General features: G+C 39.2%; 1 protein-coding gene across 2 annotated transcripts in view; it reads right to left on the bottom strand.

The window, feature by feature from the left end:
• PRKD1 (protein kinase D1) overlaps positions 1 to 27,996 on the bottom strand; it is a 316,018-nt gene that overhangs the window by 59,901 nt on the left and 228,121 nt on the right. The window contains exons 5-7 of one of the 2 annotated variants that reach the window (XM_059709687.1): positions 18,001 to 18,024; positions 2,107 to 2,317; positions 1,885 to 1,962 (exon numbers count right to left, since the gene is read on the bottom strand). In XM_059709687.1, the coding sequence (XP_059565670.1) occupies positions 1,885 to 1,962; positions 2,107 to 2,317; positions 18,001 to 18,024 (313 nt within the window). The remainder of the gene's footprint in view (positions 1 to 1,884; positions 1,963 to 2,106; positions 2,318 to 18,000; positions 18,025 to 27,996) is intronic. The other variant, XM_059709698.1, reaches the window with a different exon arrangement.

The raw sequence follows: 27,996 nt of genomic DNA on the forward strand, positions 1-27,996 counted from the left end.
CGATCACCAATCACCGGATCGGCCCCTTGACCAGGCCTGAGGCCTCCGGCAGAGGTGTCAGGCCTGGGCAGGGGACCCCCAGCTCCCCGCGGTTGCAGGCTCCGCCCCTGCCCAGACCTAACACCTCTGGCCTAGGCGTCCGGCTCGGGCAGCGGGGACCCGCAGCTGCAGCGGCCCCGCGATCGTGGGCTCCGCTTTAGGCCCAGGCAAGGGACCCCTAGCTCCCGGGACTGCCAGCTTCGACCGTGCCCAGCTCCCATCGCTGGCTCCACCCCTACTTCCTGCTATCAATGGCCAGGGCGGCAAAGGCGCCTGATTCTCCTATCATGGCTGGGGGGCAGGGCAAAGGCGGCCTTTGCCCTGCCCCCCAGCTCTTAGCTCCCCCCTGGGTTTCCGATCACTGTCAGTGGCAGGGGGCTTCTTCCTGCTTTCCCTTTCGCCTCCCTGCATTGTGCCTACATATGCAAATTAACCGCCATCTTGTTGGCAGTTAACTGCCAATCTTAGTTGGCAGTTAACTGCCAATCATAGTTGGCAGTTAATTTGCATATAGCCCTGATTAGCCAATGAAAAGGGTATCATCGTTCGCCAATTACCATTTTTCTCTTTTAGTAGTGTAGATTAGAAAATAAACTGATCAGAGACTCTAGCCTGCCAAGCTTGGAAAATTCACATTTTACCAGATTTATCTGACTGTCTGGGAAAATGCAATTTCAAAGAAATTAACTATGTCAAAAATGGCACTTTCCCCCTTTAGTTGTAGTTATCAGGAGTATATTGACATTTTCTGGGTCGGAACAAAGTCCATACCACATGTCACAAGAAGTGGGAAAATGGCCAAGCTTTCCATTTTGGCAGTTAATTCATGCACAAATCTCCAAGGCACAAACTAATCACGGAATGTTTGCCTGAAGAGAATTCCCTTCTTCTAATAGTTAGGTGTTTCTTCCAGAGAAGAAAGTTATATAGAAAGATAATCTTGTTCTTCAGTGTTTTAGCAAAATAAATAAATAAATACATAAATATGTAAATAAATATCAATTTGTCTCTTTGGTCTTGTATCACAATTTTTCTTTCCAGAGGAATCAGAAAACTGATATGAGACTGAAGGTAGATAGCAGTCCACTATCCATGGAAAATGTTAGCCTGGGACAGATAGAGAGTCAAATACTTTGCTAAGAATTCATGAGGAATACTACTTAGAAATGAAATGGGAGCTGTTCCTTTAAGACATGGCATTTTTCTTAAAGAATCACTCAAAATTAATTTATGTAGCTAGAGTTTTCCCAAAGGAATACTCCCGAAATGTAGAAAATGATATGTATTTTTAATTGGCCGAATTAAAGTTCCTTTTATTATTAAAGTTTCAGGTTAATGGCACATGTGTAATGAGAGTAGCTGGGTGGAGGAAGAGGGAGATTATTTCCTGATGGGACAGTCTCTGTATCTTCCCTCCCTTGACCAACAGGAATGAAAAGTAATCCTTGGTCTCAGGGCTTGGAATGAGGATGGGGGAAAGAGACACACAGTTATAACTTGTAGCCATTCCAACATTCCAACACTTTCTACATTTCCAAACAAACTGGGAGAGGTGTATTAAAAGGGACAACTGGAGAAGAAATTGTGGAATCCAAATTTTTAGTACTGGCTGTTCCCCGTGTAAAAACAGAAATAATCTCTTTGGTTTTTATCAAAACCTGATGTGCTGGGATGGGTGATTTTCTACAGTGCAGTCGGACAAACTGAGGCCATAATTTATTTTTAGCTGAGTCACACAAGTATCTGAACGGAAAAACAAACAAACAAACAAAAACAAACAAACAGTAAAAAAAAAAAATCCTGCTAGCTGACAGCCTCTGAGACAGACTGCTGGTTTGTACCCACCTCCATTGATGCTCACTTCGCCCAGGCAGTTGTTGGGTACTTTTGGTGCACAGCGTTTATGACAGTTGAATCTGCAATCTAACCACAATAATTTTAAAAGAAAACAGAAACCAAGAATATATCAGCAAGTGAGTTGTAAAACAAAGAAAAGTAATTTCACATGGATGAGGGCTAAGGACCTCCTTTGGCTGGCGAAGAGGCTGGCGGCAGGCGCCTCCCTACCTTTGCACTGCAGGCCCTGCCTGAAGAGTCCCTTGAGAAGCTTCTTGCAGTACTGGCACACGGTGGGCCGCGTGTACGAGTGGATGACGAACGTGTGGGGCACCTTCACTTTCGACATCAAAATCTTGTCGAGCTGAATGGGGCGTCCAATGTATGACTGAGAATTCGACCTCTTCTCTCGACCAATAAATGATTCTGATGGTGACTTTTGCTATAGGTTTGAAAAGCAATAAAGAACATTAAAATGTAAGAGAGTACTTGTTTGGTATCTTTATGCATTTTAAACACATTTTGTTTTACTATTGTGTTTAGTGGCTTGATCCTTAAGAATATGAGCTATATAAGGCAAAACTGTTTCTGTTCATGAGTGTATTTATCAACCCTTTATTTCTTATTTGAATTACCTTATTTTTATAGTTTGAAATGAAGAGAAGTGGAAATCAGAATATTTGAACCTCATTTCTAGAACTTACAAAATTTTGGGGCTTCTAAAAGTAATATAATAACTTTAAGATGGGAATATAGAGTTGAAAAAAAAATGGTCCTTAACCCCATTGTGCAAATTACTTCATTGACATTTTCTATAGTATTCCATGCACATGGTTAGAAAATATAAGCAGTTCACAAAAATAGAAAATGAAAAGTAAATCCCGTCAGGTCTACCATACATAGTACTTTATCTGAAAAACACCTACAATTTCTTTGGATTCACTCTGAGGAAAAAATATGATTTAAAATGATCTCAACCATATGAAAATAAAGGATGAAATTTATACTATCTTTTTTATAATTGGAAAACACAGAAACTGGTGGACTATATAAGACACACAAATATTGGTGTTCTGGTTACAATTATATCTCTGTACACTCTTGTCTCTTGTTTTGGAATTAATCAACCCAAGGCATATGTTTCAAAAATTAAACAAATTAAAATTAACTGTTTTCAGTGTTTTGGACAATTTCATGGTACCTCTTGACATCATGGAAACATACTTGGGAATCATCAGAATAAATGTATTTGGAAATCATCAAAAGAAAAGATAAATTAAATTATTTTTTAATACTTGTTATAATTATGCTTATAATTATCTCACTCATTAAGCTTCTATTCTGAGTAATTATTGTGTTAGGTGCCTTATAAGATCAGATAGGCTTTATTATCTATAGTTGAGGCATCATAACTCATAAAGTTTAAATAAATTATTTTGTGTCAAATGCTAGTAAATAGTAAAGCCAAGATTACGTGTATTATCATCTTACTCAGTCAATTTCTAATTTGGAGTGATTCTGACAAGATGAAAAAAATCGTCTATACTAATGAAGGGGTAATATGCTAATTAGACCGGGTCAACCGGCCATCTTCTGGACCTCCCACTTCCTTCTGGACAAAGCCATGGTGGTGAGGGCCGAGGCAGAGGCAGTTAAGGGCGAGATCAGGCTGGCAGGGGAGAGCAGTTAGGAGAGAGATCAGGCTGGCAGGGGAGGGCAGCTGGGGGCAAACTGGCCTGCAGGGAGGGCAGTTGGGCGTGACCAGGCCAGCAGGGGAGGGCAGTTGGGGGCATTAGGCAGGCAGGCAGGTGAGTAGTTAGGAGCCAGTGGTCCTGGATTGCGAGAGACATCCCCCAAGGGGTCCCAGATTGGACAGTGTGCAGGCTGGGCTGAGGGACACCCAGTGCACCAATTTCATGCACCGGGCCTCTAGTATCCTATCTAATAAAAGAGAAAAATGGTAATTGGCGTACGACGATACCCTTTTCATTGGCTAATCAGGGCTATATGCAAATTAACTGCCAACTAAGATTGGCAGTTAACTGCCAACTAAGATTGGCAGTTAACTGCCAACAAGATGGCGGTTGATTTGCATATGTAGGCACAATGCAGGGAGGCGAAAGGGAAAGCAGGAAGAAGCCCCCTGCCACTGACAGTGATCGGAAACCCAGGAGAGAGCTAGGAGCTGGGGGGCAGGGCAAAGGCGGCCCTGGGGCCGCCTTTGCCCTGGCCCCCAGCCATGATAGGAGAATCAGGTGCCTTTGCCGCCCTGGCCAGTGATAGCAGGAAGTAGGGGTGGAGCCAGCGATGGGAGCTGGGCACGGTCGAAGCTGGCAGTCCCGGGAGCTAGAGGTCCCTTGCCTGGGCCTAAAGCGGAGCCCACGATCGCGGGGCCGCTGCAGCTGGGGGTCCCCTGCCCAGGCCTGACGCCTCTGCCAGAGGCCTCAGGCCTGGTCAAGGGGCCGATCTGGTGATTGGTGATCGGAGGGTGATGAGGGTCAACTCCTCTGGCCGAGGCATCAGGCCTGGGCGGGGGGCGGAGCCGGGGATTGGGGGGATATGATGGTCCCCTTGCCCAGGCCTGAAGCCTGGGTCAGAGGCGTCAGGCTTGGGCGGGGGGTGGAGCAAGCGATCAGAGGGAGATGGAGGTCCCCTGCCCAGGCATGATTCCTGGGCCAGAGGCCTCAGGCCTGGGCGGGGGCCAGAGCCAGTGATCGGGGGGAGATGGGGGTCCCCTGTCCAAGCCTGACACCTCTGGCGGAGGCGTCAGGCCTGGGCAAGGGGCCGATCAGGTGATCAGAGGGTGGTGGGGGTCAACGCCTCTGGCCACGGCCTCAGGCCTGGGCGGGGGCCAGAGCCAGTGATCAGGGGGAGATGGGAGTCCCCTGTCCAAGCCTGACACCTCTGTCAGAGGTGTCAGGCCTGGGCAAGGGGCCGATTCTGCGATTGGAGGGTGATGGGGGTCAACGCCTGAGGGCTCCCAGTATGTGTGAGGGGGCAGGCTGGGCTGAGGGACACTCCCCCCCCACACACACCCAGTGCACAAATTTCGTGCACCGGGCCCCTAGTTTATATATAATTTCCATCCATTTCTATCCCTGTCTGCACTAAAAGGTTAATACTACTTATCACCCAATGGGGAAATTTTGATTTGGAAATTCACTAGCTGCAATAAAAACTTTTTGATATGAGGTTCTAGTTAGGATTATTATGTCTACAGTTACAGTTAGAATTACAATTCCATAAAAGAAAACTATAAAATATAATCACTCTGGAAAGGCTCAGCTCCTGCAGAGACATCTGGGGAGCTTATAAAGATGGGCCAAGGCCTGCCAAACCAGAATCATGAACATACTGAAGAAATATCTTAGGGATTGAAAAATAATTAAGTCCATGGGGTTAGGTCCCTGTTTCATGTGTCCTTCTTGAGGAACTGTAGCCAACAGGCCAGTTTTAGGCACAGTCTAAAATGAAAAGTGATGTTTTTCCATAGTTGGAAAGTTTCAACACTCAGAATAAAAGCTGACCTGATGTCACACTTTCTCAGCAGACTTAAAATGCTCTCAGATTTGGAAAGTCATATGAAAACTTGACAACATCACTCTTCAGCTATTTTCCTTAATTTAAGATACCTAACTCTAGGCTGTTAGCAGAGCCAGATCGACCTAAGACTATTTACTATACCATGGGGCAAATTCATTTAGAAGAGTAAGAGGCAATACGTTTAAACTGACAGTTTTCTTCTCATGCAACATAGTAACATTCATAGAAACACTGCCATAAACTATAAGAACCGGAATTCTAAAACATTACGTGAGTTTAGGGAAAAGAAACTGGCTGTCCCTTTGTGTCCAGACACTGTACTGCACACACATTCAGGCAATGAGGAGATTCACACGGCCACATGTGTCCCTGGCCCAGAAGAACCTAAACTGCATAATTTAGTGTCAGAAATTAAGACTTTACTAGCATTTAAGATTTAATAGCAATTTAAGATTTTACTAGCATTAATAAAGAATGCCCTCCTGTCGTTCATGACATCTTCAAATTACAATTAGCTAGCAACATGACCCGAAATACTGTCATTAAAAATTTTTATAGTTGCAAACGTAATTAGTCGTTTTCAATGTGGCCTGTATTTCCATATGATAGAGTAGAATTTTAAAATATTGAGACAGGGTGCTGGATGGTGACTTCTCATGTGGGAGCTAATTTACTGCTGGAAGGAGATCGAGTAGTGTATTAGATGAACACTTTGGGGAAAGGAAGCGTGACGAAGCCTTCTGAAGTTCTGTTTGCAGAATTAAGTTCTATGTGTTGGGAGTGTGCGCACACTCATTTACATGTGCTTTTCCCTATTATGAGGCAAATCTAAGAAGCGAACACAAAAAAGAACACTGTGCCCCCTGTCTGATGATTTTGTAAGTGCTTATGAGAAATTTACCCATTCTTCAATCAAAATGTAAAACAGGGTCATCATTGATATATAACAAATTGTCAAACAAAAACAAAAGCCTATGAAATCAGGCTATTGTTCTATGATATATATTTATCATTATTTATATAAATGTTGAAAACCCACCATTTCTGTCATCAGCAATTATCTCTTTAAATATTTCCAATGATGGAAACACAAACTAAACATTTCTAAGGATTTTCTCCATTGCTAGTGGGAGTGGGATTCGTGGGGTGCCACTGGAATAAGGATTCCTGGAGGCCCCCACATGAAGATGAGGTGTGGTAGAAAGCTCTGTTTGTGTGAAAATATATTCCTCAGTTTCCAAAGGCCCATTTTCCTGAAACAAGACCTGGAAAAGGTGCAGTTGGGGATCCAGCAGAGCTAAAAGCAAAGCCAGTGTCCAGAGTCTCCATTCCAGGGCTTTTTAAAGAAATGCATTATTATACAAAGTGTGTTATTTCTTCATTCACTTCATTTTACTTGTTTCCTGATTTGTATACTTCATTATAATGTGTACAGTACTTTAGAATTTTAAGTAAGACATTTATTTAAAGTAGACTCTGGTAATAAAAAAAATTCTTCATTTCTCATCAACACTAGTAAAGGTTTTATTAGGTTTACTAAGTTAATTAAATTGATTTTCACTGTTTCTTGCTGTTCCACTTTGGCACTGTGTGAACCTGGGATATTTATAGGATGATTGTTTTTTGTTTGTTTGTTTTTGTTGTTGTTGTTGTTGTTTTTACAGGAATAGGGAGGAACGTTAAAATGCTTTGGAAAGGAAACAACTACGTTTTGTTTTATGCTACTTCATTATTATGTTCAGAGCAAAACTGGCTCAGAACTTGCAGAATATACTTAAAATGCCCTTCTCCATAGTTATAGTAAGCATACAGGAGGATATGCTTCCAAAAATTTTCATTTTTACATTAGTCATGGGTCCTACAAATTGCTCTTTTCCTGAGTTGAGGAGTTTGGATCAAATTACAGGTGTGTGTGGAACTTTTGTGAGAACTGACATTATCATAACATATGGCATTGGGGTGGCTCTATGTAAATGATTTGATTTAGCAAATTATAGATGATAAAAAATATAACCCTGTCTTTTGTGTTCTCAATGCCAAGAGGAATCTTATCAAGGATGTGAGAGAATATGAGAACAGAAAAGTGAGGAAAGCTGACATGAAAGGTAGAATTGGAGATTAAACAGCGTAAAGATTATAGAGATTAAAGTTTGGTTAAAAGCCTGAGGTCTTGTGAAGGAACTGCAGCCTCCTTATGCTAACAGTGTTTCATCTGAAATGACTGCCAAAGTGAAAACTATAAGCGCTGGGCACCTACTTCCTGAGACAGTGCATCCTGCTTTGCAGAAACTGACTTTGTTTTTTAAACTGGTAGCTAAAGGAATGACTCAGCAAGTGTGGAACCTTCCCAGGAAATGATTGCTTAGATTACATTATGGAAACTCCAACTGCCAGCAAGTCTTTAAACATTTAACAGGACTTGGAAACAAGGCATATTCCACTTCAAAACAAATTCTCTTCATTAGCAAAGCTAGAAAAAAGACGGAGGAATGCTGACTTAACTTGTGGTTTGCTTGTTGTTATTTATGTAGAGATCAAACATGGTATTTCCTGAGAGATGAAAGCCACTTTACAAAAAGCATGATTCAAAGACATAAATTAAAAACAAAACAATAGCCTGTTTCTCCATGGATAGAGCATCAACCTGAGGATGGAAGGGTCTGGCTTCGATTCCCAGTCAAGGGCACATATCTGGGTTGCACATTTGATCCCTGGTTTGGGAGGCAACCAATTCATATATCTCTCACATTGATATTTCTCTCTCTCCTCCTCCCTCCTTCCTTTTCTCTCTCTCTCTAAAAAAATCAATGGAAACAATATCCTCAGGTGAGGATTAATAGAAAAAACACACAATAAAAACATGGTTCAAATGAAAACTTCTATAGTATTAAAATATTTATATTTATTAACTAAAATTCATTTCACAGCCCCACATTGGGACTGGATTTTGGGTGACATAAGCTACACCTTGAGTTAATGGAAACAAAAAACATACAGAATATTTTAGCATACGCATTGACAATTCTTTGTGGTGCTTTCTCAATCATCAGACAATAAATTTCTAAGGGAAGGATAGTGTCTTAAAATATTTGTCCTCTATTAATGAAAACACGCATCTAGTACTTGATAAAAAATAAGCATTGCTTGTACTCATCAGAATGAATGTTTTCAGGAAGTCAATGCCTGGGAACAAAATGGACAAGACATTTCAATAGATATATTTAAAATACAGGCTGTAATATAAGCATATTTCAATAACTTAATATTACATGGACTGTAACTTCTACAGATTTGCTTTATTGAGAGTGTACAATTGGCTACAACTATAACTGCTCTTTGAACTTATCTTCTTCCTGATCCTGACCCTTACTTGGCCTGTCCAACATGAATCCGTGGAGAACTCTTCTGGCCTGGAAAGAGAACGGTAGCAAGCTCAAATCTGTTCATATTAATAGGTGGCCCCTCGCTGTCAGGGAGGCATAGAAAATGGTGTGGACTAGAGTAAATTGGAGAGGATGGGCTCAATATAAAAGGGATGGCCACTGCTCAAACACTGCTAATAGCTGCCATGTGAGTGTGTAAACCCAGCGCCTCCAGACCTCTTAGTTTTTCAAAAGAAGCAGAAAATCCAACTGTTTTATGAAATAACTCCATTTCAAAATAATAGGCAACTCTAAAAAAATTTTAAGTATTTTGCCAGTCAACTTATTTGGGTAACAAATTTAGCTCACGGGGAGTCTGACCTTTGAACTAGGCATAACACACTTTTTATAACTTGCATATGTGCCAAACTCTTTTTATATCCCTCTACATGCATTAATTCATTTAAACCCCATGACCACTCATGTTATGATGCCCGTTTTACGGAGAAGGAAACCAAATCCCAGTGAGGTTAAGTCATTTGTCAGAGATCATACAGCTTGTAAAGTTCCAGACCTATGAATTCAGATATTCTTGCTCTGGCTGATAACAATGATTTCTCTCTCCATAGTCCCTCCCAGCTTTCATATTCCCTGGTTTTATACCAATATAAAAATAGAAAGTATTTTCTTCTCCTCATTTAAGTCATGAAGGGAGAGTTCATAGGAAACAGTGAAGATAATAGTATATTCTACACGCCAAAATGCAATGTGAAAATATTGTGAATCCTTTAACCTTGACCTACAGAAGAGACTTTGAACCAGCCTGTCTGTGCTCAGAGGACAGCATATGAGTCACACATGTTTTCTAGAACATAATGACTAACTGAATAAACAGCTTCTATTGTATAAGCATCACTCAGCTGCCTACCTACTTTTCTATTCAGGTACTAGCACAACTGTGTGAAAACAGATGCAACCAAATACTTAGTCCTTTATTCCAGGAATTTTAAGATACCTAGCATTTTGAACTAACAACATTCAAAGAACTATGCAGAACAACACCTTATACTAGTTCTCTCCTACTGCCATCGAGATGGCTCTATCTGATTTAAGAAGTGTTCTCCATTGCAAACCCCTCCTCAAAGCCCAATTAAGATGCTGCAGAACATATAAAGACCCTAAATATTATTCTCTGTGCCCAATGAATTTACTATCTAGTAGAATTCTGGACACAACATAATTGTTACTATCCACAGTAGCATGTGCTCTTTCGGATGGTTTTGCCTTATTCTCCAAATTTCAGTTCACATGGCACCTTCTCCAAGAGACCTCCAGGCCACCTAACTTACTGACCATTCCCTGTTCACTCTTTGGCACATCACCTGTCTCTTGTTGAGTCAATACTGCAGTCTGCAACTGTCTTATTGCCTATTTGCTTATTGGTTTTTTACCGTAGCCCTTCAAAAGAATGTAAATTCCATGGAGAGAGGATCTTAACTATTCTGTTCATTACTGTATCACCAACCGCTGCAATACTGCCTCACACAGAACAAGGGCCCATATATATGAAGGTTTGCAGAAAAGATAAACCACATCGATGGAGGAGGTGCAGGGGACATTCGGAAAAAGAGTTTCCTGAGGAAGACATTTGGTGTGAACACTGAAGCAGTCTTGCCATGCAATGACCATGTTCGGTATTATTGGCCATTACTATTCTGCTTAAGACGACTCAGCGCTCCCAATCTTCAAACTGCTTAGAACTGTCTTTTGTACACTCTGAAACCTCTTTATCTCACTTGGAAATGAGATCTAACCCTACTCATAGTCACTGCTAGTAAAACAGCATTGTGAATGTCCAGTATGATACAGACTACTTTCTGAAGTAAAAATAAATAATCGGCTCCTTTCAACAACACTACACACCACTCCTCAATCAGAAGTCAGGGAATATCCAGGACGATTTATTGGGCAATGGACAAGTTTGAAGACCCCCAGGGAATGGAGATCACATAGAAACAGCCATGTTTCCATGTCCTGTATTTCACTGAGTAGCAGGTAGGGTGTTGGATGAGTTTCAGATTGTTCAGTGCTATTCTGCTACGATTCTGATTCCATATCCCTTGAACTACCTGCCAAGTGTGGCAGATTTATAAATGAGTTTGGCTCCTCAATTGGATACCCTAAATACAGAGCATAAGTAAAAGCTCATCTACACTTTTTCATACCAATAAAAAGCATTGCTACAGGGCAGGGTGGGGGCGGGGAATATGCCCCCTGCTTAGTGGTGACCATGATGCATTTTAGAGTGGAGAATCCATTTCTTCATGTTCATAGCAATTTGGGAAAGCTGACAGAGTAATAACATACAATCTCATTAAGAATACAAGGTGATAAGGACACATATGTAATACCTTAATCAATAAAGAAAAAAAAAGAATACAAGGTGATCTGGATTTGCTAAGTACTAAAGTAGTCTTGAAAGTTACATTGTTTCCATTCTCCTTAAGTAAATAGAAATGAAAGGTAAAGGAACCTTACTATTTTCTTAAGTGAACCTCGCTTTGCAGGAAAAGCACAAGAACTGTTAAGCGAATTGTTGCAAATTACAGGCATTGTTCTTTCAAAATGTCAGTTACTAACATCCCATGAATCTGTGGGATCCAGAGGAAAAGGGAGATATAACAGAAGAGTACCTCTCTTTTTTACTGAAAGCAATGCAAACTTAATGCTATGCACTCTACACAATAAAAAAGAAGCATTTCTATTGAGGAAGACAATAAATTTACATGTCAACAACTTCTACTTTGGGGCTTCAAATGTCAGATTTGATCTACACCTAAACGTGAATGGGGCGGTAAAACAGATTATGTAGAAGTATCAACAATAGCAATTTTAGGAACATACTATTTCCATGGTATTTCATCCTGCCTAAAATGGACAGAGGTCTGGCCTGGGATTGTGAGTTCACTGGAAAGCTCAATGAAATAATTCGGAAAAACGCTGTGCCATTGAACGCTGCCTTGGAAACACCAAGGGGAAGCTGGAAACGCGTGCCATGAACAGTCCACGGCTCCAAAGGTTAGAGCCTCTCCCTTCAAAAGTGGCCCAGAAGGATAACTTGCAGATTTTATAGAACCTCAGCCTGTAACAGTCAATGGAGAACATGAAGCACTGTATTTATGACCACACATGCTTCTGACACAACATGATAGAAAGGACTACATTTTAATGCAACTCAATTAAAAAAGAGAGGGAAACAATGAGTCTTTTCCTTTACCGACCCCCCAAAAATTGAGTTTTAAACATACAGAAAAACACTAACTCAATGAAATCATATCACTCCGGGATATTTTCAATGCAAAGCTGGGGTGATACCACCCCAACTAGGTTATTTTTTCATTGTTTTGGCTTCCATTTCATTGCAACCTATCTAATAAAAGAGAAAAATGGTAATTGGCGTACGACGATACCCTTTTCATTGGCTAATCAGGGTTATATGCAAATTAACTGCCAACTAAGATTGGCAGTTAACTGCCAACAAGATGGTGGTTAATTTGCATATGTAGGCACAATGCAGGGAGGCGAAAGGGAAAGCAGGAAGAAGCCCCCTGCCACTGACAGTGATCGGAAACCCAGGGGGGAGCTAAGAGCTGAGGGGCAGGGCAAAGGCGGCCCTGGGGCCGCCTTTGCCCTGCCCCTCAGCCATGATCGGAGAATCAGGTGCCTTTTCCGCCCTGGCCAGTGATAGCAGGAAGTAGGGGTGGAGCCAGCGATGGGAGCTGGGCACGGTTGAAGCTGGCAGTCCCGGGAGCTAGGGGTCCCTTGCCTGGGCCTAAAGCAAAGCCCACGATCGTGGGGCCGCTGCAGCTGCGGGTCCCCGCTGCCCGGGCCGGACGCCTAGGCCAGAGGTGTTAGGCCTGGGCAGGGGCGGAGCCTGCAACCGCGGGGAGCTGGGGGTCCCCTGCCCAGGCCTGACACCTCTGCCAGAGGCCTCAGGCCTGGTCAAGGGGCCGATCCGGTGATTGGTGATCGGAGGGTGATGAGGGTCAACTCCTCTGGCCGAGCCATCAGGCCTGGGTGGGGGGCGGAGCCGGGGATTGGGGGGATATGATGGTCCCCTTGCCCAGGCCTGAAGCCTGGGTCAGAGGCATCAGGCTTGGGCAGGGGTTGGAGCAAGCGATCAGAGGGAGATGGGGGTCCCCTGCCCAGGTATGATTCCTGGGCCAGAGGCTTCAGGCCTGGGCGGGGGCCAGAGCCAGTGATCGGGGGGAGATGGGGGTCCCCTGTCCAAGCCTGACACCTCTGGCGGAGGCGTCAGGCCTGGGCAAGGGGCAGATCGGGCGATTGGAGGGTGATGGGGGTCTACGCCTCTGGCCGAGGCATCAGGCCTGGGCTGGGGGCAGAATCAGTGATGGGGGAAATGACGGTCCCCTGCCCAGGCCTGATGCCTCTGTCAGAGGCATCAGGCCTGGGCAAGGGGCCGATCCTGCGATTGGAGGGTGATGGGGGTCAACGCCTGAGGGCTCCCAGTATGTGAGAGGGGGCAGGCTGGGCTGAGGGACACTCCCCCCCCCAACACACACACCCAGTGCACGAATTTCGTGCACCGGGCCCCTAGTTTATTATAAAAATAGCACCACTTTCACTCTTCTTGAGAAGGGAGAGAATTCATTTGATCATATCAGAAAACCAGGTCTAATGGATCAAGTAAAATAATGTATCTAAATATTACTGAAACAGATAAAATTTTAGAAGCTGAATTATTTCTTGTTTCTAAAAGTCTAATTTATAGTACCAATTCATCTTTTACCTTCCTCACACTCCTTTATTATGTCTTCTTTTTTAAAATTAATCCTCACCTGAGGTTATTTTTCCATTGATTTTTCAGAGAGAGTGGGGGGAAGAAGGGAGGGAGGGAGGGAGGGAGGGAAGAAGGGGGGGAGGGAGGGAGGGAAGGAGGGAGGGAGGGAGGGAGGGAAGGAGGGAGGGAGGGGGGGAGAGAGAGAGAGAGAGAGAGAGAGAGAGAGAGAAAGAAGAGAGAGAAGAGAGAAACATCGACTTGAGAGAGACACATTGATTGGTTGCCTCCTGCACACCCCCACCAGGGCTGGGGATCGACCTACAAACCAAGTACATGCCCTTGATCAGGAATAGAACCTGCAACCCTTCAGTGCATGGGCCTACTCTCTAAACACTTTACCATGCTGGCCAGGGCAGGGTAGGGACATTGTTGAGGACACATACACTCTCAAAGTGAAGATGAGCAATCTTTTTTCATATTACTCAGCCAGGAGCTCAGTATTCATGATTGGTCAAGGATTAAAGGAGACAGGACTGAAATCTTGCCTGACATTAGATGGATACTGATGGTCATTAAGTACATGACTATGATATGACTATTGTTGGTAATAAGGCATGGGGCAGGGGGGAGGTGTTTTGTAATCTTAAGATAGACAGCAATGTTTTGTGTCTTCAGACATGGCTTGTGGGGAGTGTGATGGAAGCCCTGGTACCTTTCCTGAGGGGAGCACAGCCTTCATTAAATATCGATTTGTTCCTAAGACCTACATGTTTCTAAGTGCAGGTACGTGCTATACGATGCCCCCATGCTCCAGTGGCGTTCATGAGGAAATCTCCTGCAGTATTCATAGTTAGAATTGCACATCTGATCTGGAAGTTTTTGTTCATAGCATGAATGCACATGTAACAAACCAGACACGCTGAATGAAATCAGCCAACAGCTGATTATTAGCACATGAAAGAAGACCGCGCACTCTTAATTCTATGGAAGGGTTCCTTCCCCACAAACCCACCACTGCACTTCTGACTCTCAGGGGGTGGAGAGATGTGGGCTAAAGAATTCTTGGTTAAACACTGCCCAGGTTTGACTTTGGAAAACTAGTTTATACAATCAACAAAAGAAATTTTGCAATGTCTGGCAAATGCACTATATGGATGTCATGGTGCATATTTAAATGGAAAAATGATTTCTTAATTCAGATGAATCACCAGGATTCCTGGAACTCCAGAACACAAAAGCAACAATTAAAGTCTCTACTGCTATATAGACTTTTGCTACTTTGGAAAATATCCCGGAAAATATTCATTTGGCCAGAAATATCATCATAGTTTAATTCAGAATTAGAAATAGTTGTGTGTTTTTTAATCATTTGTTCATTTGAAAAGAACCTACCTTGACTATTAGAAAGCATATCAGGATCATATCCAATTATAAATAGAAAATGCAATACTAGTATTATCTTCATTATAATTTTTAAATGAACAAAACAGTAAATAAATGAGTCATTTTCTAGGAAAGTATGTAGCCAAGAGTTCCTTTTAGTACAATGCTTGTGTTAATTAAATGTGAGTCAGTAAACTTTATGAAAATAATAGCAGTTTACGGCATATTATTATTTACAAAATATGTACCCTAACATAAAAAAGTTAAACTGAATACTGTCTAACTTTCATAAAAACTAAAGGATGCGAAAAAGTGAGGTTATAATATAGTTGAACACAGAGAAGACTTTTGCAATGAGCAATTTATTTCCTAATAATTTCGGGAAAGCAGTCTGATTGTTAAGAATTACCAAAAAGTCTACTAGGCTAGAATAATTTAGTTTCACCAAAAATATTCTCTGTTGTGTCTCTTAACCTCAAAGCTATGACAGTAAATACATCCTTAAAGGACATTTAAAACACTTAAAATAACTTCAGCAATGTTCTTAAATTGTAATACATTTCCACAGGCCTAACTTACATTTTATAAAAAATTGTCATCAATTGTGCGCTGCAGTTGCAAAGGACACGAGTTTCATATTCTGCTTCACTTTCTACCTTGACTTCAGCAACTTTACTTCAAGAAAAGACCATTCTCCTCAATAATTTGACAAAAATATGATGTTTAATCTGCTCATATTGATTTATTTTCAACAGTTTATAAATAATAAGAAAATGAGTGAAAATATTTCTTCGCCATCTAAAAATGTTAGTATGGGAAAAGACATCACAAATATAAATGAAACTGAAAATATACTTCTATCATAGAATAACAGACAGAGGATTCCTGTCATAACACATAAGCAACAAAGAATCATCTCACTAGGAAAAGAGGCAGTTCTCCATAGATGAAAAACAAGTAGTCAATAAATATATGAAAAGCTGTTTATCTTCCAATAAAAATTATGTTAAGTATAGATATTTCTTCTGAAGAAATTAATAAAATTTTTTTAAAAATATTGACAAAATGTGTTGTTGGGAAGAGTATGAAGAAATAGAAACTCCTACACCATCATCAGATTTATATATTAAAACATCACTTTTTGAAGAACTATTTAGCAAAAAATAAGTATAAATGCTTTAGTCATTTCGCTTCAAAGAATATAACTTACAAATAATTCAGAAATGCTTATTGAGAAATCAACTGATACTTTTCATAAAGTGTAAAAAATACATAAAAATATATACAAAGATGCTTATTTCACATTGTTTAAAATTAAAAATGAAAACCTAATCAGTAGATTAAATAAATTAATATACAGCATTGGGATGTAATACCAGGAAGTTCTGACAAAGACATATATTTATTTGCATATTGTCCATTTATGAAGCTCCATGAGGGCAGATCATTGACCTAAGTTCACACTTGTGCATCTTAGAGTCACAAAACATGCTGAACGTGGAACCATGATCAGATTTCTATAACTCTGCAATCATAATTGTCACTAAAATATTTCTCTAAAAATTTCATAAAATTTTATGCATTGTTTTTCCCCAAGACATTTATAAAGAGGAGGGGAAAAGTTTGTTGCCTTTTTAACACACTAGGTATAAACAAGTTCAAGAACAAAAGCTTATGCACAAAATGCATCGTATCTTATCAGGAGTTACCATGTGGAGGCCTTGCTGCCGTTAAGCTGTACAACTTCCACAGGAAAGCAGACCACTGGTCACTCCTTTACACACTCTGTCCCTGGCTTTAGTCACAAAGGATGATTAAAAGGGAAAGATACTACTTCACTAAAATTCTATCTGGAAGGCATTGCAAATTACATTTAAATTTACAAGAATATAAAAAATTATACTTATTGAGCTTTCACCTGTACTTTTCTAAGAAGGGCCCATTTTACCTAGGATAATTCATAAACATAGGAATTTACTATTATTGAAGGAGATTTCTTCATTTTACATGTTATAAATCAAGGTATCTTGACTTACCAATTTTACTTGACCCAGAATATGTTCTGGTTGTGTTTTCATTAGCTTCCTTTGTTAGAGTTACCTTAACAAGACCGTCTTTGAATGAACACTAATAAAGGTATCTGAAATTTATAGTCTCACGAGGGAAAATAACAATACAATTTGCAAGAGGTAAAGAAATAAGGAAAACTAAATATTAACAAGTCAATTGGTCAAAACAACTTCTCATAAGAAGAGCACTATTGTATGTATACTCTATGTGAACGCTTGACCTAAATGTCCCTTCTCCATGTTCAGGCTATTGATTGCTTAGGAAAGATAAAAGGCCAATTTTGGAGGAGGACTTAATGAAAACCTTTTATGAAGGAAATGTGTGTCTTTTCCATATAAAGTTATTCTTGGATGAAGACCCTGCAATATCCACGTGCATACCACCCTTTAAAAGCAATTAGATTGTGATAACCCATTAAGGATTAAAAGTTCCTTTCTTGAAAAAGTTATATTTATTTTCAGGCAGGCCTTGATTTGTGCCAACCAAAACCTGTGTATATTGAGATGGTGACCTCCCTTTACATGGTTCTGTGCTACCTGGCATCAGGACACAGTTCCAATATGCATACATTTCAGTTAACATGCTACTGAATACAGTGAGTGCTGACCGTATCCTGTCTAGTCTGCTCAGTTTCATGCAAAAGACACCGATGTTATGGGATCAAGTTACAAGTTTACCTGCGGGCAAAATTTTATCTAACAGTTCAATACCTATCGCCCTAATGCCTGCACTGCTCTTCATCTTGTTGAGGACGGTGAAAACTTGAACAACAAGAAAAGACAACAACAAAAATATGTTCTTTTTTGCAGTTCAATAGATTGGATTCTCGGGTAATATTTTTTAAATGATAGTTGACATACAATTTTGAGCTAAGTTCTGACCTGATTCATAGAATCAATGCAGATAATTGTCTGATAACAACCTAATGTTATGTTGGTTTGCAAAGATGGTAGAGTTAGTACATACCTCAAAGCCAGGACTCAGAGGAGACTTAGAGATCAAGTTGTAAAAGCAAAAAGCAGGCAAGGGAGCAGAATAAAGGGAGGAAAAAGACAAAAAAAATATATAGTGTTATTGGAGGAAAGCAATGCACATTACTCAATAATGTTCTATATAGGTTTGTTTTCAAGAGAAAGCGAACTGTTATACTAATTAGTCTTTGTGGCAACACAAACAGCTGGGTTGGAAATTACTTTTTAACATTTCAATAGGATTATAGATACAAACTCAAGGTTACAAAAACAATTTACAGTTGTGAGCTAGTAAAGGCAAAAAAAATACTGTTTGCCATAGTGTCAATGATGACAGACTGTTCTTTCACCTTGTTGAAAATAAATTCTAGACAGAATGAAGCATTTTTGACCTTTAAGTTAAAGATTAGATTTCCTTCACAATAATGTATCCTCTCTATGGGAAAAGGAAGAAAAATGTCATTAAAGTAATCAGATGTTACACTATTGCTTTCTGCCTACTGGCAAGGATAAGTCAGTGGTTTACAAACCTGGAAATTCCAATACAGGCTTAGAGTTATAATGAGAGAAACATGTCCCATGCATTCTTTGTTCATTTTAGAGTCTTTGTTGCATATCAGTTTTCTGTCTGATTTCATTCCGGGTTGAAATATAATTCAAAAGTGAAAAACTATTCTGAATGCTTTTATGAGGAGAAGGAATATCAATGAAAAATATAAGAAAAATCTTGGTTAAATAGACAACACATATCTGGTAATTTATAATGAATATGTTCTTTTTCATCGCTGTTCCTTCAAGCCTTGAGCAGCTCTTTTAACTAAAAACAAATCAAAACTAAAATAGAGTTGACTCTTTTTCATAACAAAAATGCATGACTTGTGTGGCTCAGAGGTTGAGCATCAACCTGTGAACTAGAAGGCCACCATTTGATTCCTGGTTAGGGCACATGCACCTGGGTTGCAGCTCCGTCCCCAGTGGGGGTAATGCAGGAAGCAGCTGATCAATGTGTCTCTCTCTTCATTGATGTTTCTACCTCCTTTTCCCTTCCTCTCTGAAATCAATAAAAAAATATTTTTTTTAAAAATTTGTGACTGTGTTTTGAAAACAGTGATATTTCTGGTGTCGAATAAACTTTTGCACTTTGAGGAAAAACTGTAGATTTTTTAACTTTAGGCTTCTTGATAAGTACATACATGATGCAAAGTACATTTTCATGTTTACTGGCTATTTTTTTTGTAAAGTGTTCAAATATTATGCCTATACAGAACAGAGTTGTCTGTCTTCTAACATCTTTATAGATTTTTTTATACATTCTAATTTATTTTTTTATAGGATACTAGAAGCCCAGTGCACGACATTCATGTATGGGGGGAGGGGAGGGTCCCTCAGCCCGGCCTGCGCCCTCTCGCAGTCCGCAGTCTGGTACCCCTCAGGGGATGTCCACCTGCTGGCTTAGGTCATGCTTCTAGCTCAGCAGTGCTCCCCCTGTGGAAGCACACTGACCACCTGCATTGAGTGTCTGCCCCCTAGTGGTATGTGCGCATCATAGCGACCAGCTATTCCTCCATTCGGTCAATTTGCATATTTTATTATACAGTATATACATTAAAAACGCTCCCATTTTGTGACTTGCTTAATGGCATATCCTCCTAGTCTCTGGCTTATTCAATGGTATATTTCAATAAAAATAACTTCCTAATTCTAATAATGTTCAATTGATCAATCTTTTCCTCTTGCCAACAGTAATTCGAGTCCTGTTTAAAACAGCCTTTTCTACTCCAAATTCTTGTACATATGTTTGTATTGGTCCCAACATTATTTGTTGAAAAGAGCATCATTTTCTCACAGTAGTGGTACCCTTGTCATAAATCAGTAGACATGTATAACCATGTAGTTTCTGGATTCTCTCTATCCTATTTCATTGATTTATCTTTCTATTCTTGTGTAATACCACATTGTCTTAACTGTGGCTTTATAAAATGTTGGGAAACTCTCCAGCTTTGTTTTGCATCAGGGGTTCTCGAACTCAGCAGCACTGAAAGTTTGAGCCTGGTACTGCTTGCTGTGGGGGGCGGTCCTGTACACTGACCACTCTGTGATGTCCTTCTTTCTGACACATTGGTCCCTCAGAATCCTGATTGTGAGGTGCTCTTGGGTACCTTTAAATATTGTTTTATTCTTTGTTATATTTTACTCAGCTTTTATAACTGCCCTTTGCAGGGCGGCTGATCTGATACAAGCTTCTTCATACAGTCTTTTTGATAAGCATGGTGTCAAATGGCTTTAACTTTTCCCATATGCCACAAGAATAATTGTAAATAAAAAGATGAGTAAAGCATAATGAAATGACAAGATCCTTTAATCCTAACTTCTCTTCTGCAACTGTCTAAAAGTCTCTAAAATGGGTATCATCTCAATATGTCTATTTATATGTAATGATACAATATATTAGTGAGTCCAACATAAGGATCTGCTGCATTTTTCTTGTTTCTTTCTTATACTGGTGATGATTTACAAAATGATATACATCTCTACATAGGTATCTGCCATAAATTGACTACATTTTGGATTTTCTTAAAAGACGAACTGCTTTATGGTTAGTATAATTGATAGTTTACTGCCAAAGTTGATGAGAGAGAGAGCTTGTCATATAACCTGTGTTGTTATCCTCTCTTCCTATGTGAGCAACATGATTGAAGTTGGAAATTCAATTTATGTGCCCAAAATGGACAAATTAATGAAATTACCGACATCTTCATCTGTATGTGAAATGGAGATTTTGTAGTTAAAATAGGGAATGAAGTAGGGAAGAGAAAAATCATTTTCTTACATTTGAGAGAAATCTATATACCAATCATGGCCGACTTGCAATATGGGTGATCTGGTGGCATTAATGAACAATGCCATTATCCTTTTCAGTAATGGAAATAGCCTTTATGGTATATAAAATGAATAGGTTTAATTATGATTGCCATACTATTACCTGTGACTAAGCGTGCACTATAAATTTTAAAGTATAGTTACTGGGTTACTAGCCTTTCACGTCTTGCCTAGGGATAAAAAGGGACACACTCATTGTACCCCAGGCATGCCTGGGTAGAGCAGGGTAGTTTTGCCCTATAAAAAGGACCAAGGCATGGCCCACAGAACTGGGAAATCCATGGCCTCCTCAAGGTGAGCCAACGTGTCCTCTTTCCTCAGAAACTGGATAAAAAGAGACACAAATGCACTCATGAGGGTACAATGGGCTCTGATGTACAGAACGCAGTTCTGAGAGCCGCTGTGTCAGTGTCACACATCATTCCCAGAGGCATTTCTCATTGACAGTTACCTGCAGGGCATCTCATACAAGGTTATGAACATTTATGATAATATTTTTCAAAGTATCTTATGGTCCATAAGTATCTGATTTGGTCACAATTTTATAAGCATTCTTGACAGACATGTTAAAGTATGATTTTTCATAGTATACTTTAAAAATATAGTTAAGCATTCTACTACAAAAATGTGCATCCAGTAAAAAAACACTAGTGATTTCAACATTGGTTGTAAAATATAATTTGGAATTAGGTAGCTCAAAAATTAAATAATTATTTAATTTGGTTAAATAGGCAATTAAATAATGTGGTTTAAAACATGAAAACCCATGTTAAAGACTATAGTTATATAACCTAAACTACAGTTATATATAAATTATATATTTATACATATATGCATTCATATAATAATTTAAATGTATAATTTAATCCATACTTATAAAATTTAAATTATACACAATGTTTTGAAGTATTTATTTACACATCTATATGTGTATATGTTATAAAAAGTTGGCTTAGATTTACAAAAAAGAATCTTCAGCATTAATCATTCTAGATCCTAATCTATTCTAATGATGAATGACTTTAGAGCTTTAGATTTCTTGTGAGATATTAAATAATTTTTTAAAAAAACTTTTTCTGGTAAAACCGAAAACAATACACAATTAATTGATTTTATTTTATTTTATTTATTTTTTTTCCTCTCTCTCTTTTTTTTATTTCTTTTTTTTTCTTTTTTTTTTTTATTAGTTAAGGTATTACAAATGTGTCCTCATCCCCCCCATTAACCCCCAACCTCCCCCCACACACACAAACTCATGCTCCCATCCCCCCGTTGTCCATGTCCATTGGTTTGGCTTATATACATGTATACAAGTCCTTCTGTTGATCTCTTCCCCTTACCCCCGCCCTCCCCTACTTTCCTTCTGGGGATTGATAGCCTGATCGCTATTTCTCAGTCTTTGGGTCTGTCCCTTTTCATCAGTCTATGTTGTTCTCTATAATCCACAAATGAGTGAGATCATGTGGTATTTATCTTTCTCTGACTGGCTTATTTCACTTAGCATAATGCTCTCCAGTTCCATCCATGCTGTTGCAAAAGGCAAGAGTTCCTTTTTTTTTTACAGCAGCATAGTATTCCATTGTGTATATGTACCACAGTTTTCTAATCCACTCATCTGCTGATGGGCACCTAGGCTGTTTCCAAATCTTAGCTATGGTGAATTGTGCTGCTATGAACATAGGGGTGCATATATCCTTTCTAATTGGCGTTTCTGGTTTCTTGGGATATATTCCTAGTAGTGGGATCACTGGGTCAAATGGGAGTTCCATTTTTAGTCTTCTGAGGTAGCTCCATACTGTTCTCCACAGTGGCTGCACCAGTCTGCATTCCCACCAGCAGTGCAAAAGGGTTCCTTTTTCTCCACATCCTCTCCAACACTTGTTGTTTGTTGATTTGTTGATGATAGCCATTCTGACAGGTGTGAGATGATAACGCATTGTCGTTTTGATTTGCATCTCTCGTATAATTAGTGACTTTGAGCAGGTTTTCATATGTCTTTCGGCCTTCTGTATGTCCTCTTTCGAAAAGTGTCTATCTAGGTCCGTTGCCCATTTTTTTATTGGATTGTTTATCTTCCTTTTGTTAAGTTTCATGAGATCCCTGTAAATGTTGGAAATTAAACCCTTATCGGTGGTATCATTGGTAAATATGTTCTCCCATGTAGTGGGTCTTCTTGTTGTTTTGTTGATGGTTTCCTTTGCTGTGCAAAAGCTTTTTATTTTGATGTAGTCCCATTTGTTTATTTTCTCTTTAGTTTCCATTGCCCTAGGAGCATTATCAGAGAAGAAATTTCTTCGGCATATGTTTGCGATTTCGCTGCCTGTGGATTCCTCTAGTATTTTTATGGTTTCCCGTCTTACGTTTAAGTCTTTTATCCATTTTGAGTTTATTTTTGTGTATGGTGTGAGTTGGTGATCTAGTTTCATCCTTTTGCATGTATCTGTCCAATTTTCCCAACACCATTTATTGAAAAGACTGTCTTGACTCCATTGTATGCTCTTGCCTCCTTTGTCGAATATTAATTGGGCATAGTGGTTTGGGTCGATTTCTGGGGTCTCTATTCTATTCCATTGATCTATATGTCTGTTCTTGTGCCAGTACCAAGCTGTTTTAAGAACAGTGGCTTTGTAATACAGTTTGATATCTGGTATTGAGATCCCACCTACTTTGTTCTTTCTCAGGATTGCTGCAGCTATTCGGGGTCTTTTTTTATTCCAGATGAATTTTTGGAACGTTCGTTCTAGATTTGTGAAATATGCCGTTGGTAATTTAATGGGGATTGCATTGAATCTATAAATTGCTTTGGGTACTATGGACATTTTGATGATGTTGATTCTACCAATCCATGAACACGGTATATTCTTCCATCTGTTTATGTCTTCCTCTATCTCTTTTTTCAGTGTCCTGTAGTTTTCAGCGTATAAGTCTTTTACCTCCTTAGTTAAGTTTATTCCTAGGTATTTTAATTTTTTTGGTGCAATGGTAAATGGGATTGCTTCTGTAGTTTCACTTTTTGTAAGTTCACTATTGGTGTAAAGAAATGCCATGGATTTCTTAGCATTAATTTTGTATCCTGCTATATTGCCGAATTCATTTATTAAGTCTAATAATTTTTTGATGGAGTCTTTAGGGTTCTGTATGTACAGTATCATGTCATCTGCAAATAAGGACAGTTTTACTTCTTCTTTTCCAATCTGGATGCCTTTTATTTCTTCTTCGTGTCTGATTGCAATGGCTAGTACTTCCAGTACTATGTTGAACAGGAGTGTTGAGAGGGGGCATCCCTGTCTTGTTCCTGTTTTTAGGGGGAATGGTTTTAGTTTTTGCCCATTGATTATGATGTTGGCTGTGGGTTTGTCATATATGGCTTTTATTATGTTGAGGTATGATCCCTCAATTCCTATCTTGCTGAGAGTTTTTATCAAGAAAGGGTGTTGGATTTTGTCAAATGCTTTTTCCGCATCAATTGATATGATTATGTGGTTTTTTTCTCTCAATTTGTTTATGTGATGTATGACATTTACTGATTTGCGGATATTGTACCATCCTTGCATCCCTGGGATAAATCCTACTTGGTCATGGTGTATGATCTTTTTGATGTGCTGTTGGATCCGATTTGCTAGGATTTTGTTGAGGATTTTGGCATCTATGTTCATGAGGGATATTGGCCTATAATTCTCTTTCATTGTATTGTCTTTATCTGGTTTTGGGATTAGGGTGATGTTGGCTTCATAGAATGAGCTGGGAAGTGCTCCTTCCTCTTGGATCTTTTGACATAGTCTGAGGAGGATAGGTTTTAGTTCTTCCTTGAATGTTTGGTAAAACTCCCCTGTGAAGCCATCTGGCCCCGGGCTTTTGTTTGCTGGAAGCTTTTTGATTACTGCTTCGATTTCCTCCACAGTTATTGGCCTATTGAGATTTTTAGATTCTTCCTGGTTAAGTTTTGGAAGGTTGTATTTATCTAGGAATATGTCCATTTCCTCCAGGTTGTCTAGTGTGTTGGAGTAGAGTTGTTCATAGTATTTTCTAACAATCCTTTGTATTTCTATGGGGTCTGTTGTTATTTCTCCTCTTTCATTTCTGATTTTGTTTATTTGGGTCCTCTCTCTTTGTTTCTTGGTGAGCCTGGCTAGAGGTTCCTCAATCTTGTTTATCCTTTCAAAGAACCAGCTCTTAGTTTTGTTGATCTTTTGTATTGTTTTTTTGGTCTCTATGTCGTTTATCTCTGCTCTGATCTTTGTTATTTCCTTCCTTCTGCTTACAGTGGGCTTTTTTTGTTGCTCTCTTTCTAATTCTTCGAGTTGTAGAGTTAGGTCATTTATTCTCATTGTTTCTTGTTTCTTGCAGTAGGCTTGTAGAGCTATGAACTTCCCTCTCAAGACTGCTTTTGCTGTGTCCCATAGGTTTTGGATTGTTGTGTTTTCATTGTCATTTGTTGCCATGATGTTTTTTATTTCTTCTTTGATCTCACTGGTGACCCAGTCATTGTTTAATAGCATGCTATTTAGTCTCCATGTGTTTGATTTTTTTGGATTGTTTTTGTTGTAGTTGATTTCCAGTTTTATGCCTTTGTGGTCTGAGAAGATACTTGATATGATTTCAATTTTCTTGAATTTGAAGAGACTTTGTCTGTGACTCAACATATGGTCTATCTTTGAAGATGACAAATGTGCACCTGAGGAGAATGTATATTCTGTGGCTTTGGGGTGAAATGTTCTGAAGATGTCAATTAATTCCATCTGATCTAGTGAGTCATTTAGGATTGATGTTTCTTTGCTGAGTTTCTGTTTAGAGGATTTGTCCAGTGGAGATAATGGGGTGTTAAGGTCCCCTACTATGATTGTATTGCTGTCAATCTCTCCCTTGATCTTCTCCAGAAGATTTCTTACGTATTTGGGTGCTCCTATATTGGGTGCATATATATTTACCAGAGTTATTTCTTCTTGTTGGACTGCTCCCTTTAGTATTATGAAGTGGCCTTCTTGATCTCTTTTTATGTCCTTCACTTTGAGATCTAATTTGTCAGATATAAGTATTGCTACCCCGGCTTTTTTTTCACTTCCATTGGCCTGAAAAACCTTTTTCCATCCCTTCACCATCAGTCTGTGTGCGTCTTTTTTTCTGAGGTGGGTTTCCTGTAGACAGCAGATATATGGGTCATGTTTTCTTATCCACTCATTTACCCTATGCCTTTTGACTGGGGAATTTAATCCATTTACATTTAAAGTTATTATTGATAGAAACTTGTTAGTCGCCATTTTTGTTCTTTACCGCTGCGTTCCTTCTTTGTTTCCTGTTTTTTTCTATTTACAGCAGACCCTTTAGCATTTCTTGCATTGCTGGTTTGGTTGTAATAAACTCCCGTAGACCGTTTTTGTCTGAGAAGCTCCTGATTTGACCCTCAATTTTGATTGATAGTCTCGCTGGGTATAGTATTCTTGGATTCAGACCCTTCCTTTGCATGACTTTGTATATTTCATTCCATTCCCTTCTTGCCTGATGTGTTTCTGTTGAGAAATCGGTCGCTAGTAATTGATTTTATTTATTAAACTTGTTTTTAAATGTTTATCCTGTAAACAGTATGACTCTCAGCTACTATCCTTAAAAGCAAAAGCAGCTGTTGTAACTTGTAAAAATCACAACTTATAAAAATTCACACTAAATCAAGGAACTTCAGAGTTGGGAAGGTGACATGAAGAGTTATTTGAAAAAATAAATAGCTTTTGCCCTGGCCAGGTGGCTTAGTTGGTTGGAGCATCATCCTGTGCACCAAAAGGTTGTGGGATCGATCCCTGTTTGGGGGCATGTGTGAGAGGCAACCAATTGATGTTTCTCTTTCACATCAATGTTTCTCTCTTTTCCTTCCTCTATCTCTCAAATCAATAAAAATATACACTTGGGTGAGGATTAAAAAAAAAGTAAGTAGCTTTTGATTTAAGCACCTTTCTGTAAGAACATCACTATTTCCAATTAATATAAGTTTATGAAACAATATATAGTCACACACATACATTCCGAATGTTACCAAATATAATACATTCTTCCAGCTATTGGTGGAATTTAGTACCTGCTTTCTCCCAAAACAGAGTATGAAATTTGCTTAATTATCAAAATGAGCATTCAATTGAGTTATATGTCTGGTTTAAGCTATAACAAATTAAAGTGATATAGAGATCACAATAAAATATGTTTCAAACAAAAAGCTAATTAATAAAACTTTTTAGGTATCTTAAATCTGTATCACCACTCTCCACTCCAAGAAGGATTTATTTAACCTAAAAGCTGTAGTAATTTTTTATTTTTTTCTTTAATTAAATTTTACAACAGCTAGATTATAAAGAGTTCTCTGTAAAATCCATTGGGGAATAGAATAGATATGGGAAATTTAAAGGCTCACACGATTAGCTAATTTCAGAAAAAAAACATTCTTATTTTAAATAATTCACATCATTACCACAATTTTTATTTTGTTTTCAATGTTTGAAAAATCAAATGTAATTTTCCTAAAGAATAATATTTAAGCCATGCCAATGAATTATATATTTTAGAGCTAATGGAATGCTTTAATGTATTAAGTGCTATTTTTCTCACAGCATTTGTCAATAGTGTCATTCCGACCATACACTGGAATGTATGCTAGTAATGCCATGCAATTAAATACTTTCATATTTCCATTAAGATATGGGTGGGGAACATTTTTTCTGCCAAGGGCCATTTGGATATTTATAGCATCAATCACAGGCCATCCAAAATTATCAACTTAGAAATTAGCTTGCTATCTTTGGTCAACCTTTAATTAACTAATCCCTAATGCCTTGGCAGGGTCAGACCAAATGATTTCGAGGGCCTTATATGGCCTGCGGGCTGGACATCCCCCACCCCTGTGTTAAGAGAACATTTCAAATTTTCTCCCCGAATAAATATCCAGCTATGCCACAAAGGACTTTAATAATCTTCAGAGAAAAACATCGCTCATCTCTATTTCCCAAATTTTGACAAACTTATGTTGTGTAAAATTCACACATCCGTTTGTGCTGCTCTGGCCCTGTGACCACAGTGAAACCTCACACATTTTGTAAACTCACAGATAAAAGCAAACTCAAAGCTGTTG

This window comes from Myotis daubentonii, chromosome 1, assembly GCF_963259705.1.
Source record: "Myotis daubentonii chromosome 1, mMyoDau2.1, whole genome shotgun sequence".
Lineage (NCBI taxonomy): Eukaryota > Metazoa > Chordata > Mammalia > Chiroptera > Vespertilionidae > Myotis > Myotis daubentonii.